This window comes from Maylandia zebra, linkage group LG11 (assembly GCF_041146795.1).
Source record: "Maylandia zebra isolate NMK-2024a linkage group LG11, Mzebra_GT3a, whole genome shotgun sequence".
Taxonomy (NCBI): Eukaryota; Metazoa; Chordata; class Actinopteri; order Cichliformes; family Cichlidae; genus Maylandia; species Maylandia zebra.
In genome coordinates this window covers 137050-156211 of record NC_135177.1, presented here as the reverse complement: position 1 = coordinate 156211, position 19162 = coordinate 137050, and the positions used below count along the sequence as shown (strand labels likewise).

The 19162-nt window shown below is 45.6% G+C and overlaps 1 protein-coding gene across 2 annotated transcripts in view; it reads left to right on the top strand.

Annotated features, from left to right (window-relative positions):
• Positions 1-13960, top strand: part of LOC143421013 (NACHT, LRR and PYD domains-containing protein 3-like) — a 78156-nt gene extending 64196 nt beyond the window's left edge. For both annotated transcript variants that reach the window (XM_076889654.1, XM_076889653.1), the window contains exons 12-13: positions 11433-11479; positions 12702-13960. In XM_076889654.1, the coding sequence (XP_076745769.1) occupies positions 11433-11479; positions 12702-13405 (751 nt within the window). In that variant the 3' untranslated portion in view covers positions 13406-13960. The remainder of the gene's footprint in view (positions 1-11432; positions 11480-12701) is intronic.
• The last annotated feature ends 5202 nt before the right edge of the window (positions 13961-19162 follow it).

The window sequence follows — 19162 nt, the reverse complement described above, 5'->3', positions numbered from 1 at the left end:
GGAGCATCATCAGGGTCCACGGAGAAGGGAGATGAGAAAAGCAGCATGTCTTTTTCAATAGCTGCAAAGTCCTGAAAGCGTTTATTAAATTCTCCAGAAACAGACGCAATAGCTGTTGCGTACCTCTTCATTTGGACATTAATGTCCACTGGGAAACTGTCAATAACCTCTTTCAAAGCTGGGAAGTGTGCAGTACAGGGCTCTGTTAGGGACAAGTGTCTTTGGAAAAGTTGCAGTTTGGTTCCAAAGGCCTTGATGTGAGCGTATAGTTGGCTCACCACTGCGTCTTTTCCTTGAAGATTAACATTCAGCGCATTCAGATGCTTCGTAATGTCAACCAAAAAAGCCAGATTTGCCAGCCATACAGGATCAGACAGTTCTTCCATTGGTTGTCCCTTCTCATCTAAAAACTGTCTGATTTCCTCTCTGAGAGAGAAAAATTGCTGTAGTGCAGACCCCCGACTTAGCCACCTCACATCATTGTAATAAATTAAGCTACCATATTCAGCCTGGATGTCGTGAAGAAACTGCTTAAACTGTCGGTGGTACAGAGCTTTAGAGCGAATACAGTTGACTGTCTTTGCTACGGGTTTCATAACATCATCAAATTTGAGATGTTTGGCACAGAGAGCCTGCTGATGAATGATACAGTGAAGTTTAACAGCGTTACCTGCTTCTTTGCTGACTTTATTGCAGATCAGTGTGGACAATCCGCTTCGCTCACCAGCCATGGCAGGTGCACCATCAGTAATGATCCCAGAAACTTTACTCCATGGTAGTTTCATATCATCAACAGCTTCACAAACAGAAGCCAATTCTCTGCTTTGACCCTTAAGGCTTTTGAGATCCAGCAGCTCGTCTGTCACGTTCATCTTGTCGTCGACTCCTCGTAAATAAATCAGCAGTTGCGCGGTATATCCTCACCTCTTCGTGCCACAGTGATGCGTGCCAAGCAAGCATTCAGAAATTCTTGCTTCTTCTCGGGGCAAATGTTCTCCGCCATTTTCATGACACAGTCTTTGACAAACATACATTCAGTGAAAGGTTTGCCATGTTTAGCTATTAACATAGCCACTTCGTAGCTGGCTTTCATGATATTTTCATGTGTCTCACAGGCCCGCGTGAAAAATCGCTGTTGCGAAGCCAGAGCAGCTTGGAGTTGCTTTACTTTTTCAGCGCGCTCACTCCCTGTTAGCTTGTTATATGCTGCAACATATAACAAGCTAACATGTTTAGTCTCGTAGTGTCTCCTAATGTTAAAATCCTTAAACAAGGCAACAGTCTCTTTACAAATCAGGCAAACACAATTGCCTCGAATTTCAGTTAAAAAATACTGCAATTCCCACCGCACCATCAACCTTTCTCTTTTTTTGTACAGTCGCTGATAGGTTTGTAGCATAAACCATATTGGTTGGAACGTTAAGGACAATTTAATTACACAGCAAAGCAAGACACGAGTAGGCAAAGATCTTTATGTTTCTCGTGCACGGGAGAGAACTGGACAAACGCCGTTCCTTCGCTTGACCCCAGTTGCTCTCATCTGCTCCCCCGTAACACTGCTCTTTTATTGAGGTTACATGAATATACATAGGTTCATTAACATACGACGTATACATACACACAAAGAGTACCTTGCCTGTGTGTTGTGTAAGTGTGTGTTTGTGTGTGTGTGTGTGTGTGTGTGTGTGTGTGTGTGTGGGGGGGGGGGGGGGGGGTCAGAGTGTGACCCCATAAACAACTTCCCTAACCCTGCTGGTTTGGAAGTCCAACAGTTCATCTAAACAAAAGGCACTTAGCCTAAAACAGATATAGACACATTTATCCTACCATAAAACAATAAGAGAAGGTACGCCCTCTCCCATGCTCCCAGAATATGGGTGTGAATGCCAGAACACTCTGGAATGCACACCAAGCCTATGCAGACTGCCAAAGATCACACATCCTATCACTACACAATCGATTATACACCGCTAAGCATATATGGTTAAATATTTCTAAGCATAAATGACAATAAACAATATAAATCTAACAGTCGCCATGGCAGAAATGAGCAGAGAAGGGCGGGCTCGCAGCACAGGTGCAAGTAGCAGAAAAAATGTGCAGCCACCATGTGGTGAAAAAAGGAATTACACCTCTAAAGCCAGGATTTATTTATTCAGACTTGGAAAGTGAGCCATAAATTATACATAATTAGACTGAAGCTGTGGGCCACATGAAATCTGCCCGCAGGCCAATCACGGCCCGGACTTTGGACATGCCTGCTTTAGATAGAAAAGGAAGCTTTGAGATAGGCCTGTAGTTGGACAGAACAGTTGGGTCCAGGTTTTTAAGAAGAAGCTCAACTATAGCTTGTTTAAAGCATGATGGGACGCAGGGACATATTAATTAATCTCAGGATAAAAGGCCCAACAGTATTAAAAGTGCTTTTAAGCAAGCTTGGAGGGAGACAATCAGAGGGGCAGTGTGATGATCTTAGGTTACTAACTACCGTGATCAAGTCAGTAAGGGAGACGGGATCAAACTGCTCTAAGACAGCTGAGCACACAGGAGAAAGACTTGGATCTGAAGCAGCAGACAACGAGACAAGGGCCCTAATCGATAGGATCTTGTCATTAAAAAATGCTAAAAAATCATCGCACATACTTGGTGAAGAAGTGACTCCAGAATTATCACGTGAACTAAGAAAGCGATTAAGGACATTAAAAAGTACCTGAGGCCTGTGACTGTTTACTGACACTAAGTTTGAGACAAACTTTGTCTTTGCAGTTTTTACAGCTTCTTGGTGAGCAGAAAGACGAGTCCTTAAAATCTGTAGGGAAACATGCAATCTGTCCTTTTTCCATCTCCTTTCAGCGCGTCTGTAGTCACTTCTGAGGGAGCACGTATGTTCATTTAACCACGGCTCTGATAAATGCTTAGCGCGCACAGTCCTGAGCGGAGCAATAGAGTCCAAGATATCAGTGCAGGTAGAATGAAGAATGTCCGAAAGGTCCTCAACACTTTTACAGTTAGAGTTCATTATTCCAGAGTCCATAAAGGCAGCAGAAAAAGCGGGCGCTGTTAGAGCATTAAGCGCTCACTTTTTGCGTGCTGGGACGTACGGCTTATCTACCGAGCAGCACAGCGTTAGAGTGAACAACACAGGAAGATGATCGGAGATATTTCGGATATTTCTGTGATGCACACATCTAGCCCGTGGGAGAGCACCAAGTCCAGTGTGTGACCTTTTTCATGCGTGGGACCGGTAACCCACTGGGTCAAGTTAAAAGAGTCAATAATATTTAAAAAGTCCTTGACCAAAAGTTTAGAGTCACAGCAGACATGGATGTTAAAATCACCAAGGATTAAAAAACTGTCAAATTTAAGAACGATTCCAGCCATAAAACCTGAAAACTCTTTGATAAAATCCTTGTTAAACTTGGGAGGGCGGTATATGAGGGCACACAGCAAAGGCGCAGCAGAATTCAGGTGTAACTCAAACAGCTGGAGTTCAAAACTAGAAAATGAGTCGTGCTGTAATGTTTGATGGCAATGAAATCGAGCCTCCCCCCCTACCAGAGGGCTAAGGGAGACTGAAGAATGAGAAATTAAGAGGAACCAGTTCCGAAAAAGCTACAGACTCACCGGGTTGAAGCCATGTTTCTGTCAGAAACAGAAATTCCAACTGTTGTGACTTTAGCAAGTTGTTTAATACAAACGTCTTGTTTGCTAATGATCTTACATTTAGTAAAGCCATTTGGAGTTTGCGACAACAGGCAGGATCCATCTAAAGATGCACTCTGCTGGTCCAGTAGTTCCACGAGAAGCATGGAGAAGAGCTCAGACTTTGATGAGTGTACCAGCCCGCTTTCCTCGTTTCCTCGGGCGCTTCATCCAGGAAGTGGTGTAGGAGTGTTGGCACAGATAAACCGGAATACAGGGCTCAAAAAGTGGTGGAGGAGGCCCATATCCTCCTCATCTCCTGTCTCCGTTTGTTTAAGTGCCAGGTCATACGATGCTTTGATTTCTAAGAGTAACTGGTGATTGTACACATGCAGAGCGAGCGCATTTTAGGATAAAGTAGAAAAGGATAAGCCAAAGCAAAGCTAGCAGAGTTGACGGACGTGTCGCCATGCATACTGCTGGCGCCATCTTCCACGTGTATTCACAGTACACGGATTTCTCTGACGAACTGTCTGTATTAGGACCCTACATTCTGTTTCTTTTAAATACTTCGTTAACAACCGGAGTCTTCCCTGAATGTTTTAAATCAGCTGTGGTAGTACCAATCTTGAGTCGGACTGGATGTTGACATAGTTGCAAACTATAGACCCATCTCATATTTGTCTTTCTTATCTAAGGTCTTTGGAAAAGTGGTTTTTTAGCAGCTCACTGAGCATTTGTCAACAGACAATCTGTTTGAACCATTTCAGTCTGCTTTTAGACCAAATCACTTTAGTCAAAGTGGTAAAAGATCTACTGGTAAATGCAGACAATGATCGCTCTTCAGTTTTATTATTGCTGGATCTCAGTGTTGCATTTGTCACTGTGGATTACTGTATTTTATTGGATAGTCTAGAACAATTTATTGGAGTTACGGGAAATGTTTTATCATGGCTGAGATCCTACCTGTCTGGGAGATCTCACACTGTTAGTTTTAAAAATGATCTGACTTGAGGGGGTGCTCAGCTGGTTAATTACTTCCGATAAGGTAGGGATAACGACTGAGCTGATTTCTGAATGAACAGAAGTGACAGCAGCAGCTTGGGAAGATTTGATGAATTGAAAGACTGATTAGAGGGTCGATTGTGTCGAGGGTGGATGCCTGATGATGCTGGTGAAAGCACATGAGAAGTGAAGGGACGCCACGAAGGATTATGTGCACGGCGCAGTTTGGATGTCTTAAAAGGAGCGATAGAGAACAGAACCTGGCATCCCGGTGCCACGAAGGTTCGCCGGTGCTTTGCGAAGGCAGGAAAGATGGCAGTGAATCTGGCATCGCGGTGCCGAGCAGAGAAACTGGCAACTCTATATTAGAAAGCATGCTGCTGCGTTTGCGAATGAGGGATAAAGAGAGAACCTGGCATCTCGGTGTCAAGCTTGATATTGCATTCGTAAAGGAGGGACAGAGGAAGAGAACCTGGCATCACGGTGTCAAAAGCATCCTGCTGCATTTGCGAATGAGGAATAAAGAGAGAACCTGGCATCTCGGTGCCAGAGGGGTTTACTACTGCTTTGCAATAACGGATGCAGAGAAACTGGCAAAGTGGTGGAAGAAGATCACTGCTGCGATTACGAATGATGGATATAGAAGGAACCTGCTAGAAGATTTCGCTGCTGCTTTTGCCATGATAGATGGGCAGGGCCTGGCAACTCAGGTGTAAGAAGCTTGTCGCTGAAGTTTGGAAATTATAGATATAGCAAGAATCTGACACCAAAGTCCTAGAAGGGTTTGCCGCTGCTTTGCGATGATAGATGCGGAGAAACTGGCAGTTTGGTAGTAGAGAAGCTTAATGCTGCGTTGCAAATGGGAGATGAAGGAAAACCTGGCAACCCAGTGTCTTTTTAAAAAAAATCTTTAGCATATGTAGGGAAGCTGGCAACTCTGTGCCAAAGCATGCTGCATTTTGCATTGAGAACTGGGGGATTGACAACTGCTGCTTTTGCGAATGAGGGATAAAGGAAACCTGGCAACCCAGTGCCGAGGTTTGCTGCAGAGTTTAGCAAAGGAGGAATGAGTGGCTGAAAGCCTGGCAGGTCGGTGCTGAGGTTTGCTGCATAATTTGCAAAAGAGGGATGAGTGGCTGAGAACCTAGCAACCCAGTGCCCCGTTTGCTGCAGTTTAGTCAAGGAGGGATGAGTGGCTGAGATCCTGGCAACCCGGTGCCGAGGTTTGCTGCAGAATTTTGCAAAGGAGGGATGGAGAACTGGCAACTCGGTGCCTTCTTTTTTTATGCTGAGAAACTGCAACCTGATGGTGAAAAGCTTCCTGCTGCTTTTGCAGGAACAATGTGGTTTTCGTCCTGGTTGTGGAACACTGCACCAGCTCTACCAGTCTACATGTGTTTTGTGGACTTGGAGAAGGCATTCGACCATGTCCCTCGGGGTGTCCTGTGGGAGGTGCTGCGGGAGTACGGGGTGTCTGGCCCATTGCTACGGGCCATTCGATCCCTATACAACCGTTGCAATAGCTTGGTTCGCATAGCCGGCAATAAGTCGTACTCGTTCCCGGTGGGTGATGGGCTCCGCCAGGGCTGCCCTTTGTCACGATTCTGTTCATAACTTTTGCCCACTCCGGGTCAGGGACGAGTTCCTGCCACAAGTGGAGGAGTTCAAGTATCTCGGGGTCTTGTTCGCGAGTGATGGGAGAAGGGAGCCGGAGATGGACAGACGGATTGGTGCTACGGCTGCAGTTATGCGGACGATGCCACCCATCTGGTTTCCACTCAAACTTAGTAATCACCGAAGCATTTGGGTTCGGGTACTTCTGTCTGACAGCATTCCCCACTCTCCTGCACACGGCAGTAAGGTGTGGTGTCAGGAAGATCCACAACTCTTGCTATAATCTGCACCGCTTCTAATGCTGTTATAGTAATGCATCTTCCAGCTATGGCCCTGAAGTCTCCCAGAGCAAGTAGGGTGCCTGAAGTCACTATCCAATTGTCTCAGTAATTGGAGGCAGCATCTGTACCAAACCGGTACGTAGGCGCCGAACTTTTATCAACACATCACCTGCCCCACCAGAGGTGAAAGGACACTGGACCACTGCTACACTACGGTCAAGGACGGCTACAAGGCACAATCCCGCCCTCCGTTTGGCAAATCTGATCACGCCTCCATCTTCCTCATGCCAAAATACAAACAAAGGCTGAAACAGGAAGTTCCGGTTCAGAGGAAGGTCGCGCGCTGGACGGATCAATCGGTGGCCGCGTTACAGGACGCACTCGATGACGCAGACTGGGGCATGTTCAGAAACAGCTCCGATGATGATGTCAACGTGTTTACGGAAGCGGTTGTGGGATTCATCGGGAAACTAGCAGATGATACCGTGGAGACAAAGACTATCACAACGTTTCCCAACCAGAAGCCGTGGGTGGATAAAACCATCCGCGACGCTCTGAGATCCCGCACCGCTGCCTACAACACGGGACTCACGACGGGGGACATGGACCCGTACAAAGCCGCGTCATATAACTTGCGGAGGGCGGTGAAAGAGGCGAAGCAGCGCTACGGGAGGAAACTAGAGTCACAACTCCAACAGAGTGACTCTAGGAGCCTGTGGAGGGGACTAAGGAACGCGGCCGTGACTCTGGCAGACGAGCTGAACACTTTCTATGCTCGCTTCGAGGCTGCAGCTAAGGACTCCAACAATGCTAGTGCTAGCGGCGCTAACGGCTGCAGACAGGAAGATACTGCCAGCACCGGAAACATGCTCGTCATCTCCGAGCATGAAGTAAGGAGAGCCTTCAAGAGAGTGAACACCAGGAAAGCAGCAGGACCAGACGGCATCCCAGGTCGTATCCTCAGAGACTGCGCATACCAGCTAGCTCCTGTGTTCACTGAGATATTCAACATTTCTTTATCTCAGTCGGTGATCCCCACATGCTTCAAAGAGTCCATCATTGTTCCTGTCCCGAAGAAACCCCACCCTGCTTCTCTCAATGACTATCGCCCTGTAGCCCTCACCTCAGTAGTGATGAAGTGCTTTGAACGCCTGGTCAGAGACTTCATCATTTCTTCACTACCAGACACACTGGACCCACTACAGTTCGCTTACTGTCCAAATCGTTCCACAGACGATGCCATCTCTCATCTCCTCCACACATCACTCACTCACTTGGACACTAGAAGGGGGAATTATGTTAAAATGCTCTTCATAGACTACAGCTCTGCATTTAATACCATAATTCCCTCCACACTCACCACCAAGCTGGAGCATCTGGGACTCAGCTCATCTATGTGTCAGTGGATCTCCAACTTCCTAACTGGCAGACCACAGGCAGTAAGGATGGGCGGACATGTCTCAGCCTCCACCACTCTCAGCACTGGAGCCCCCCAGGGGTGTGTTCTGAGCCCCCTGCTGTACTCTTTGTACACATATGACTGTGTGGCCACTACCAGCTCCACCACCATCATCAAGTTTGCTGACGACACCGTCGTGGTGGGCCTGATCTCTGATAACAACGAGACGGCCTACCTGAAGGAGATTAGGAATCTGGAGAACTGGTGCCAGAGGAACAACCTCCTTCTAAACGTCAGTAAGACAAAGGAGCTGATAGTGGACTTCAGCACTAAGCAGGAGAGGAACTACCAGACCCCCGTCATCAACGAGTGCCCAGTGGAGAGAGTGGACAGCTTCAAATACCTCGGAGTTCACATCACGCAGGACCTGTCATGGTCCTGTCACATCAACACCGTGGTGAAAAAGGCCCGTCAGTGTCTCTACCACCTCAGACGCTTGAGAGACTTCCAACTGCCCTCCAAGGTGCTCAGGAACTTTTACTCGTGCACCATAGAGAGCATCCTGACGGGAAACATCTTAACCTGGTTCGGGAACAGCACCATGCAGGACAGACGAGCTCTACAGAGGGTTGTGCGGTCAGCTGAGCGCACCATCCGCTCCGAGCTCCCTGACCTGCACTCAATCTACAGCAGGCGGTGCTGGACCAAGGCCAGGAAGATCGTGAAGGACCTCAGCCATCCCAACAACAGACTGTTCTCTCTGTTGAGGTCAGGAAAGCGATTCCGCTCCCTGAAGACCAACACAGAGAGACTGAGGAGGAGCTTCTTCCCGCAGGCGATACGGTCTCTCAATCACACCACCACACAGTACTGACCCACACATATTGTTCTTACACACACACTGGACATTCTGGACATTGTTTTCACTTCATCACTTAAATCACTTTAAGCATATTTGCACTGCACAAGACATAATGTGGATTGCACAACACTGGTCACTACATTCTTCACTTCCAGTTAATACTTGTACAGCTGCTGTTATTGTGTATATATTTATTTATATTTCTTCATACATTCTTATATAGTTCTATATTGTGTATTGTGTATTTTGTTGTACAGTTATTTTATTTTCAACTTTAATTTATATATTTTATCTTATTCTTTCCCAGTTAAATTTACCCTTCATTCTAATTTGTGTTGTACAGTTATTTTATTTTCAACTTTAATTTATATATTTTATCTTATTCTTTCCCAGTTAAATTTACCCTTCATTCTAATTTGTGTTGTACAGTTATTTCATTTTTAACCTTAATTTATATTTTATTCCTTCCTAGTTAAATTTACCCTTTTTAATTTTTCATATTTATTTCCTATCTTATTCATAGCCTTTTCCTTTTTTGTTTTCTTTAGGTCACGAGCAGTTGTCCAAGCATTTCACTACATATCGTACTGTGTATGACTGTGTACATGACAAATAAAATTTGAATTTAGAGGCACTACAACGAGTTCGCTCCCCTCTGCACGGAATCTAGGCAGCCGAAAAACTTGGGCCCGCCCTCGTGCAGGCTTTCAACTGTGACGAGGATCCCACACCTCGATATAGCTATTCTGGGGTCCTCAACTTCCCAGATTGCCACCCTAGTTCCCGTCCCACGGGTCTCTAGCCTTTGTCTACTGCAGCAAATTGACAACAACTTAGCGAACAGACAATTTATATAAGCTCCAATGTGCACACTTTTGATTAAAGGTGGTGCTTACCTTTTTAAGATGACCCGGAGTGCTTCGTATTAAAGCATGTCAAGTAATATCATTCTAACACAGGCCTAGAAGAATTTGGAGAAGACAAGAGGTACACAGAAGGAGAGATATTGTTCCTCACCTTGCTAACTTTTTCAACAAAGAAAGAAAGAAAATTTTCAGTCATCATTTGATGAAATTGGGACAGCAGGTGGAGCTGGAGCAACAATATCACTAATGGTATCAAAAAGTACCTTGGGGTTACCTCTACTCTTTGAGACTAAGTCAGAGAAATAGGCAGCCCTTGCATTTTGAATTGAAGCATTAAAAGAAGCTAAAAGGTTGACACGCACATTTTAAGCAGCGAATGCTGTTGTTTATGCAGGGGGATGATTTTAAGACAGGAGCTAATCTGGATTTAAAAGGACAAATACTATCTAAAATAGAAAGACTAATTATTAAAAAGATTTCTTAATAAATCAACATCATTAGAGACAGGCAACACCAAATTAAAAACATCAGAAAATTAGCAGTAGTAGAGAAATATAAAGTTAAATATAATAGAATGAGGGTCAAAAGTCAGACACCGTCACACTGCCAAGTTTCAGTTCAAAATAAAAAAATGTAATTTTTTTGGAAAGAATAAATTAATTCAACAAGAATGTTTTATTGGTTATTGATCAGCCATTGAGAAGCGCCATGCTCAGTGAGGTAGAAGTCATGTCACTAACAGAACTGAGGGACGTAAATTCCATTCATTGCAGGGACAGAGGGCCAGACAACTGGAGAGTCTCGATAAACATTTGTAAGGTAACACGGTCCCATAGGTCCAGGCCCTACATGATCAAGTAGGGACATGGAAGAAAAATTCCCCTCCATACGAGCTGTCTGAGCACAGGTGACCAGAGATGCTAGGCGTCGCTTACCAGCTGAACCTGCTCTTTTACCTCTTCTGCTCCGCAATTTACGTGAGCCCAGAAGGGTACCTGTTGGCAACGTCTGTTGAAAATCCAGACTCTGGCAATGGAGGGTGGAACATACCGTTGTAGGAAGAGGAGGTATCCAGGCCCACCATAGTGGAGCGAATTGCCAGCAGCATCAGACGATCGTAGACTAAAGCGGCCAATACATCAGAGACAAAAAAGGAGAGCAGTAAGGTCGAAAAAAATAGCACTAGAGTAGAGCGAGAAAAACTGCAACCGGCAGCGGCAGAGCCAAACACAGGTGCCATCATCGCGGAAGCATTGAATTCCAGAACACACACATCCTGTGTGTGTTCTGGAATTCTTGGTTGTATGCTAACCAAGAGCAGTCACAGTTTAATATCTATTGTTCTAATTTGATGGAATAGAATAAATATTGTAAAATGAATGATTTTCTACTTCCCAGTTTGTCTTGGCAATGTGACAATAACTCAGACTGGAAGTGATCTTAATGACAAATGAATTTTCAGACTTTCAGAGGTCATGTACAGTAACCACACTGACACCAAGAGGAGAAAAACAGAGAGATAAAAGATAATGAAGGTGACAGTTTGAATCTGTCATATTTCATTCAATACAGTGTTGTACTGAAAGATCCAGGATCAGTCCAAATCATCATCAGTTTGATCCACGTATGGATTGAAGTGTATTCGTGAAAATGTTAGACTGTTCCTTTATCAGTGTCTAATAGTATGTATATGAGAGCCATGTAATATCCATGTGTGCGTGCTAAAAGAGACTGTGCTGGTCTGACCCCCCTCCTCCTTTCAGGGTGGAGCCTGCTGGAGTCCAATGGTTGAGACCAGGTCTGAGGAAGTGTAAGTGTGTTTTTAATGGGATTCATGAAAACAAAGCAGCACACATTCAACTATCTTCAAACTGTCACATCTAGGGATGGGTATTGATAAGATTTTCACGATTCCGATTCCATTTTCGATTCTGTTTAACGATTCGATTCTTTATCGATTCTCTTATCGATTCTTTTTAAAAAAAAAAAGGAGAACACTAAGGTCGATTAGCTTAGAACTTTGTTTTATATCTTCTCTTTGAACAAGATAGAAATTTAGGAGTAACATGACCTTACAAACCCAACAGTGAGATCTTAAGAGATCCACAGCCTACGGCTCTTCAATGGGGTGTCACAGGGTCCCCAGGAAAAAAATTGTAAATGTAAAATAATAAAATAAATATTCTTCTGTAGCAATAACAAAGTATAACATAAATTATTCTGTAGCAATTACACAAGAATATCCAGTAATGTCCCTGCCTACAATTAAACACATTCACTTACTGAAAATCATCTGCTGTGGCAAATGGGTTCAAGCCTTTTACCACAAACTTAGTCACTGCTTGGTGACATTCGTCTATCCTGGCCTGAAAGGAGACGCTACCGGTAGACTGCAGCGAGAACTGCCAGCATCTGAGCCAGACTCTGTCTCATCATGGTCACTAAATGCACAGTGATGGCAGGTTTGTAATAAGGCAGATCGCGCTAACATAATATGCACTGTTAGTTGATTATTTACGTGCCGCATTAACGGGAGAGGACGTGCAAACGTTACCGCTGCTGCTGGGTTGAGATTCACGAGTCCGGAGCGGAATTAAAAACACGACATTCATTTAAGGTCATCGCGTGTTTTGTGAGCAAATGCTTTTGATATTTGTAGTGTTTCCTCCCTTAAATAAAATATCTACTTTGCAAGTATTGCAAGTTGTCCTGTTGTCATCCGTTCTCGTAAAGTTTAACCAAGCTTTTGAGCATTTGAGCCATTTAGGCGCCGTGTTTCCTGCCAGGTAAATGACGCTCCGTAACGTGGTGACATCATTCGGGGCGACTGGAATCGATAAGGGAATCGTTTGCAAAAATGGCAAACAATTCCAAGGAATTGAAACAATGGGAACCGGTTCTCAACAAGAACCGGTTTTTGATACCCATCCCTAGTCACATCACTCTTCTCACATCTCATCATCAAAGTGTCAATCAATGAACAGATGATGGATCAATAACTGCAGCTGGATTGTGTTTGTTCTCTCCATCAGATTCCTGTCAACTCACAATCGACACAAACACAGTAAACAGGAAACTTAAACTGTCTGACAACAACAGGAAGGTGAGACATGTGGAGGAGGTTCAGTCATATCCTGATCATCCAGACAGATTTGATGTTCATCCTCAATTGCTGTGTAGCAATGGTCTGACTGGTCGTTGTTACTGGGAGGTCGAGTGGAGAGGAGATGTTTCTATATCAGTGAGTTACAGTAAAATTGGAAGAAAAGGAAACAGTGCTGACTGTTTGTTTGGATGGAATGATCAGTCCTGGAATCTGGAGTGCTCTGCTCTTGGTCCTCTTTATGTCAGGCACAATAACAGAAAAACATCCATCTATTCCTTCCTTTCCTACTTGTCCTCCTCTGTGCCCTCTGGGACCTCCATGCTCTCCTTGCACTCCACCTTATCCTTTGCCCTCTCCTTGCCCTCCTTGACCTCCTCCTTGACCTCCTCCTTGCCCTCCTCATTGCCCTCCTCTGTCTCTAACAGAGTTGCAATTTACGTGGACTGTCCTGCTGGCACTCTGTCCTTCTACAGTGTCTCCTCTGACACTCTGATCCACCTCCACACCTTCAACACCACATTCACTCAAACTCTTTATCCTGGGTTTGGATTTGGGATCAAAGTTGCATTACCTATGTATGGGCTAATTAATAGAGGTATTTCTCCTGGTTCGTCAGTAACTCTGTGCTGAGTGGAGTGTAAAGAGTGTCCTCCTGTTAGAGAAACACTCTGACTATTGAACAGATAGTTCAGTCTCTACATGTCTGTCTCCTTCACTCAGAAACACGTTTTCAGATTCATGGATTCAAACAGTTGATGTTTTAAACTGTTCTAAATGATTCCTTGTAAACTTCTTCCTCTTCAGTCCTTTAAAGATGGAAACTCCCATTATTCCAGGATCCACGTGTTGTTTTTCTGTCTTTTTCCACTCAAAGCTTCACAGTGAATCTCAGTATGTTGTGTTTCTCTGAAGCTCAGTTCACAACCAGCTCCTCTGCATTTTCAACAAGTCTAAGCTCATTAAATGAATCCAAATGTTTGATTTCTCTTTCTTAATGTGATTTTTCCAAACTCTCCACATGCTCTCACTGTTTCACTCATTGTTGCAAGCTCATCATTTGAAAATGTTTCAGTAATATAAGCTGAAAATATTGGCACAGTAGCTTTTAATTGAGTTGTAATCATAATATGATTGTATTGAGGTATCCTAATGCATGTGACTTATCTAATAAATAGCAAGACTGCATTAACCATTTGAAACTAGTCTTGTCTTTTTCACAGAAACACTTGAACAAGAATATCGTGCAGTATGTTGGCAACAGCACAGTTATAATTCTTAGAAATATTCAAATATGTCTGTATAACATTCCATATGTCATGTATCACTTAAGTTTGTATAAAACATGAAAACGAACCGTAATGATGAAGACCCTTGTGGATTCTTGCAGTTTATATTATTCATAGTTTTGTATCCATGATTTATTTTACAATATTTGAATTAAGTTTTCACTAAAAGACAACGTCAAATCAGGTGATTTTTGAATTACATGAGTTTAGTTTATTATTTAACCCTGTCAAATGTGATTTTAGCTGATCGATGGTGTTACATAACAGTTTGATATGATAGGCTCTATGCTGCTGGTGGTGGATTTCAGCATTTATTAAATAAAGTATAACACACACAGTTAGGTAAGTGGCCAATACAAAATATGTGGTTGTATTGTATTGTATAAATGCCTTTATTTGTCGGTTGCAGTTGCCTGCAGCTGAGATTACAGACCTTGCCTACCGTACATACAATGCACAAACATCACATTGGGGAGACAAGTCAGGCTAGGTAGCAAAAAGGAAAAAATAATGAAATGTGTAACATAGAAGGGCAGTTCAGGAGAAAAAAAGAATTTCTGCTCATACTTATCCCCAAAAGTGAGTCAGCATGACGAGAAGACAAAAACTCCATGGCAAATAAGAAGCACAGATATCATCACACCATAACACCATGAAACACAGACAAGCAACATGGGGGAGTATACCAATCTGCACAGCTGCATCTGGGACGCTGCAATCGTGCAATCGCGCCTTCGGCTGAGCTGCTGTCCACATCGAATGGGAGGTAAGCATGGGAGGAGGCATTGGATTTTTGGAGGGGAGGGTGGTGGTGAGGACATATCAATATCAGTGTACATGTGTCATGGTCCCTGTGCCTTCTCAGTTGACTCAGTATGGCCACAAGTGTTTTCTGTTCTGTTGTGTCTCTACCGGGGCGGAGTCATGGCGACTCCAGCCCCTGTCTCTGACACCTGCAAACGATCATCTCATCATCACGCTCACTACTTAAGGCGGCTGCTGAGAATGCTTCGTCACTGGATTATTGTGTAACACTCGTCAGTGTCATCACTAGACTCTAGCTATCTTCAGAGTTTCATTCGTGCCGTGACTTACCTGCTCTTTTCTCCCTGTGCCAGACTCAACTTACCAGCCTGAGGACTGCCGCTATGGTAAGCTTTAAAGCCGGAGTGTGAGAGCTAACCTGAGCGTCAGAGGAGGATTATTGTACATAGCCCTGTGTGTTTCCCGGAGACCCCCTTCCAGTGACCTTGACCTGTATATATCTGCACTTGGTGTCAGTTTGTCAATAAATTGTGAACTTTTGAGACGGTCTGCTTCTGAGTCTCTCCTGAGCCTGACAGAATAATCCAGCCATCATTATGGACTCAGCAGACTGCACCAATTTCTCTGGAAGAGCTTCTGCACCGACATTAACAATAGTACGGCTCAGTTGAGAGGTAGCATCACTTTTTTTTTTCCTTCTTTTTTGTTGCCCCGTTTGGATCTTTAGCGATCAGAATTGTTGTCTTAAGGCCAACAAAGATGCCAAGCGGATTTATTTTACCAAGTGGATCATCATGGCCTTGCCATATTGGTCCATTTGATTGACCTCTATTATAATTATGTATTTATTTTATTTTATTTTCGGTTGCTACAAACGGGACAGACATGACTGGAGGATAGGACAGGGAGAAAGAATAAAAGAAAGAGAGGGAGAGAAAGAAAAACAGAGGGGAGAAGAGACGTGAGAAAGGGGGGAAGAAAGAAAAAAAAACAAACAAAACACCTGGATCACCTGTATGGAGAAAAAAAAACAGAAGAGAAAACAAACAAAAAAGAGCAACATAATAAAAAAACAGCACCATCACAATAAACTAGCTAGCAGTAGATAACAGTAGATACTAAATATTAAACGCTATTGTGCAGCACGCAAGATAGTGTCATGGTCCTGAGCCTGCCGACTCAGTGTTTTGTGTTTCCTTATGCTTTTGTTCATTCCGAGTATGTATTCTGTTGTGATTTGCCATTTGTTAGGTTTCTGTTCTTTGCCTGCCTGCTCCCACTTCTCTGTGTTCCCTCCGTCTGTCCATGGTGTCACACTGTCTGCTTGTGAATCTGTCTGTTTAGTTCTGTGTCTTGTCTGGTTCTGTGTCTGTGAGTTTCCTGTTTTATTGTGAAGGTCTCCGTCTGATGTGAGTGTGTTCAGTTTACGTTTCCCATGTCCTGTCAGCTCTGATTTCTCCCAGCTGTGTTGCCCTCCTGTCTCTCATCCCCTGATTACTGGTGTGTGTATTTAAGCCCTGTGTGTTCTCCTGCCTGTTGCCGGTTCGTCTGCGTCACTCGGTGTCCCTCGGTGTCCCACGGTGTCCCTCGGTGTCCCTCGGTGTCCCTCGGTGTCCCTCGGTGTCCCTCGGTGTCCCACGGTGTCCTGTTCCTCATCTGCGTCTCTCTGTCTCTCATCCCTTTTGGTATCTTCTCAGGTTAGTTATTTAGTTTTCCCAGTTTAGGTTTCTTTAGTTTATTGTCCTCCTTCATTGCCTGTTTTGCCTCCACTTTGTAAATAAACATCACTAGCATTTTCATCCACTGCTTGCATTTTGGGTCCTTTCTCCCTCCAACACCACAGACAGACAGCGCACAATGTGCTTTGAGGCAGCAGCCACGAAAGGTGTAGTTCGCGTCTGTGAACACCCGTGTGTACACCTGTGTGCATACCTGTGTGGATCAGCATGCTTGTATTCCAATGGTTTCTCCATGTAACGATCTGCTAGGGAGTGTGGGGAGCCATAGCCCCGTCCCCCAGGGCATGAAGCAGGTATGGAGGAGATCCAGGCCCCAGACATCCAGAGGCCCCAGAGTACGAGGACCTGAGGAAGACCACCAAAAAGGGGGGGGGGGGGGGGGAACCGTGCCACCCTCCTGGGAAGAGCTGAGTAGAGCCCCAAATGAGAGGTCACCGAGCAGCTACAGAGCAGAGAGGGTTGCAGTGGCGTGCCCGCGGGCTCTGCCGGCAGCCAGCTGTGCCAGAGAGGACCAAGCTTCAGGCCCAGAGGCCGGAGGCCTGAGGGCACCCCACCCCCCGGAAGGGGCCCAGCCAGGCCACAGGCGCCAGGCCCCGCCAATCAGCCACCAGGAGTGAGCCGGTACATACATGAGCACCCAGCCCCAGTCGACAAGAACCACCAGCACACCAACATCTGAGGGCATCAGCCACCGGCAGGGAGTGTGGTGAGGGGACATAGGCCTCCGTACTTTGGAGGGCCTGAGATGTACCCAGAGAGGTTGAGTCTAATACCCAACCTGACATATAGACACAGACAAACAGGCGCACGCGGACACAAACGTGCATTCCCACCCCCATATACACAACCAAATACTCGGCACTCACCCAACGTGTAGACAGACACAAATAGATACTGCACAGACAGTCGCACTCCCCAAACATACTCTATATCCCAGGTCCAGGTACCCCCGCCCCCAGAGGGGCAAGCCGCACCTAGACCCAGGAGATGTAACCCTTCTCTCTGGGGTGGAGGCAAGCGGACCACCTCCTTATCTGCAGTAGCAGGGAGGCCCCGCATCCCAGACCCCAATCTGACGGCCAGCACCTCCTCCCAGCCCCCCAGCCCTGACGGCTAACAGAACTGGGATGAGTGAAGACCCCAAACCTCCCTACGCCCGCTCATATGTAGTGTTGCTGTGTGCTGTTCTAAGGTGCATTTAAAACACAGGAGAGCATGGTTCATGCTTCCTATCAGAGAGCAGCACGGCTACTCCCGAAAACCCTCAGTGTCTATATGCATTTAAAATTTAGGGTAGGGCACCAGCGCCAGAGGTGGGTTGGAGTACACCGACCATCCTCTGGATGCTGTAAAATATGCCCACCCCCAAGGCCCTATATGTATGTGTTATGTGAGAGTGTGAGTAATGTGGATGTCTAGGTTGCAGAATAAAATTGAGGCACAGGCGGCCAGAAGGGGACAGAGGGGGAGTGCCTCCCCTGCACCCTGGTGACATACCTGCACCCCAAGCCCTGCGTGTGTGGGTGTGGTAGAGCGGGAATAGGGAGGCAGCTGAGGATGGGGAGGGAAGAAATAATAATAATAATAATAATGGATTGGATTTCTTCTCTCTTGGCTCTCGGTGAAGGCGGTCGCACTTTTTCTCCTCTCCTCCTTCCCCTTATCTTCCCTGCTTAGCCTCTTGTGTCTTTGTCCTGTCTCGTGTGCATTACTTTTCCCTGGAACAGTCTCTCACTGTCGTTCTCTAAAACCTAAAAGAGAATTATGGATTTGATCAACTGGTCTCTGAATGCTATTGACACCCTCTTCTCAACGAGAAGTCTGGGCTCGGGAGAGCCTGAGTGCCCTGGAGGGACTTTCCCTGCCGGATACATGATGGATGGGTGGCAGAACTGGAGGATCTTGTGCCTGGCGGGACTGTCTATCGAGGACGCTGAAGACATCTACCTATTCGGAACCATGATAGCAGGGTTCTTGCTGATCGGAGCTGGCCTGGCCCTGACCTATCGGAGAAATAAGAGAGCGGAACCAGCTGTTCAACCCCCCCCCCAAGGCTGACCGCTGGAATTGAAGCGACGGGACGAGGCGCGACCTCTCACACTGAACGCAGCATGGTTAACACCTTGGAGACGCTTACAGCTGCCGTGAAGACTCAAACTAACACCATTGAGCGTATAATAATAATAATAATAATAATAATGGATACTTTATATGATGGGATACATCAGAGAGGGGCCTGCTCACAATGTCACCCTTGAGCGAAAGTTGGAACACATCGCAGAACGGCTCACTGCAGCTGTGGGGTCTCAAAATCAAAAGAATGACAACACCACGGAACAGAAGTTTGATACCATCATGGGGAGGCTCGCGGCTCTCCAACGGGAGATCGAGAGACCAGTGTCAGAGTGCTAAATTCGGAGCTGCTCCAGCATATGGGCACCACGGCGCCAGCTGCTTAGGCCCAAGGCTGGAGCCCACCAAAACAACTCCCTGATAACGACTGTTTGATGACTATTCTTCCCATCCCATGCAAGGCCACCTGAGTTGGCTGGCGGACTGTTTACTTAGCCTGATAGGGCGAAGGACACTGTCTCTGC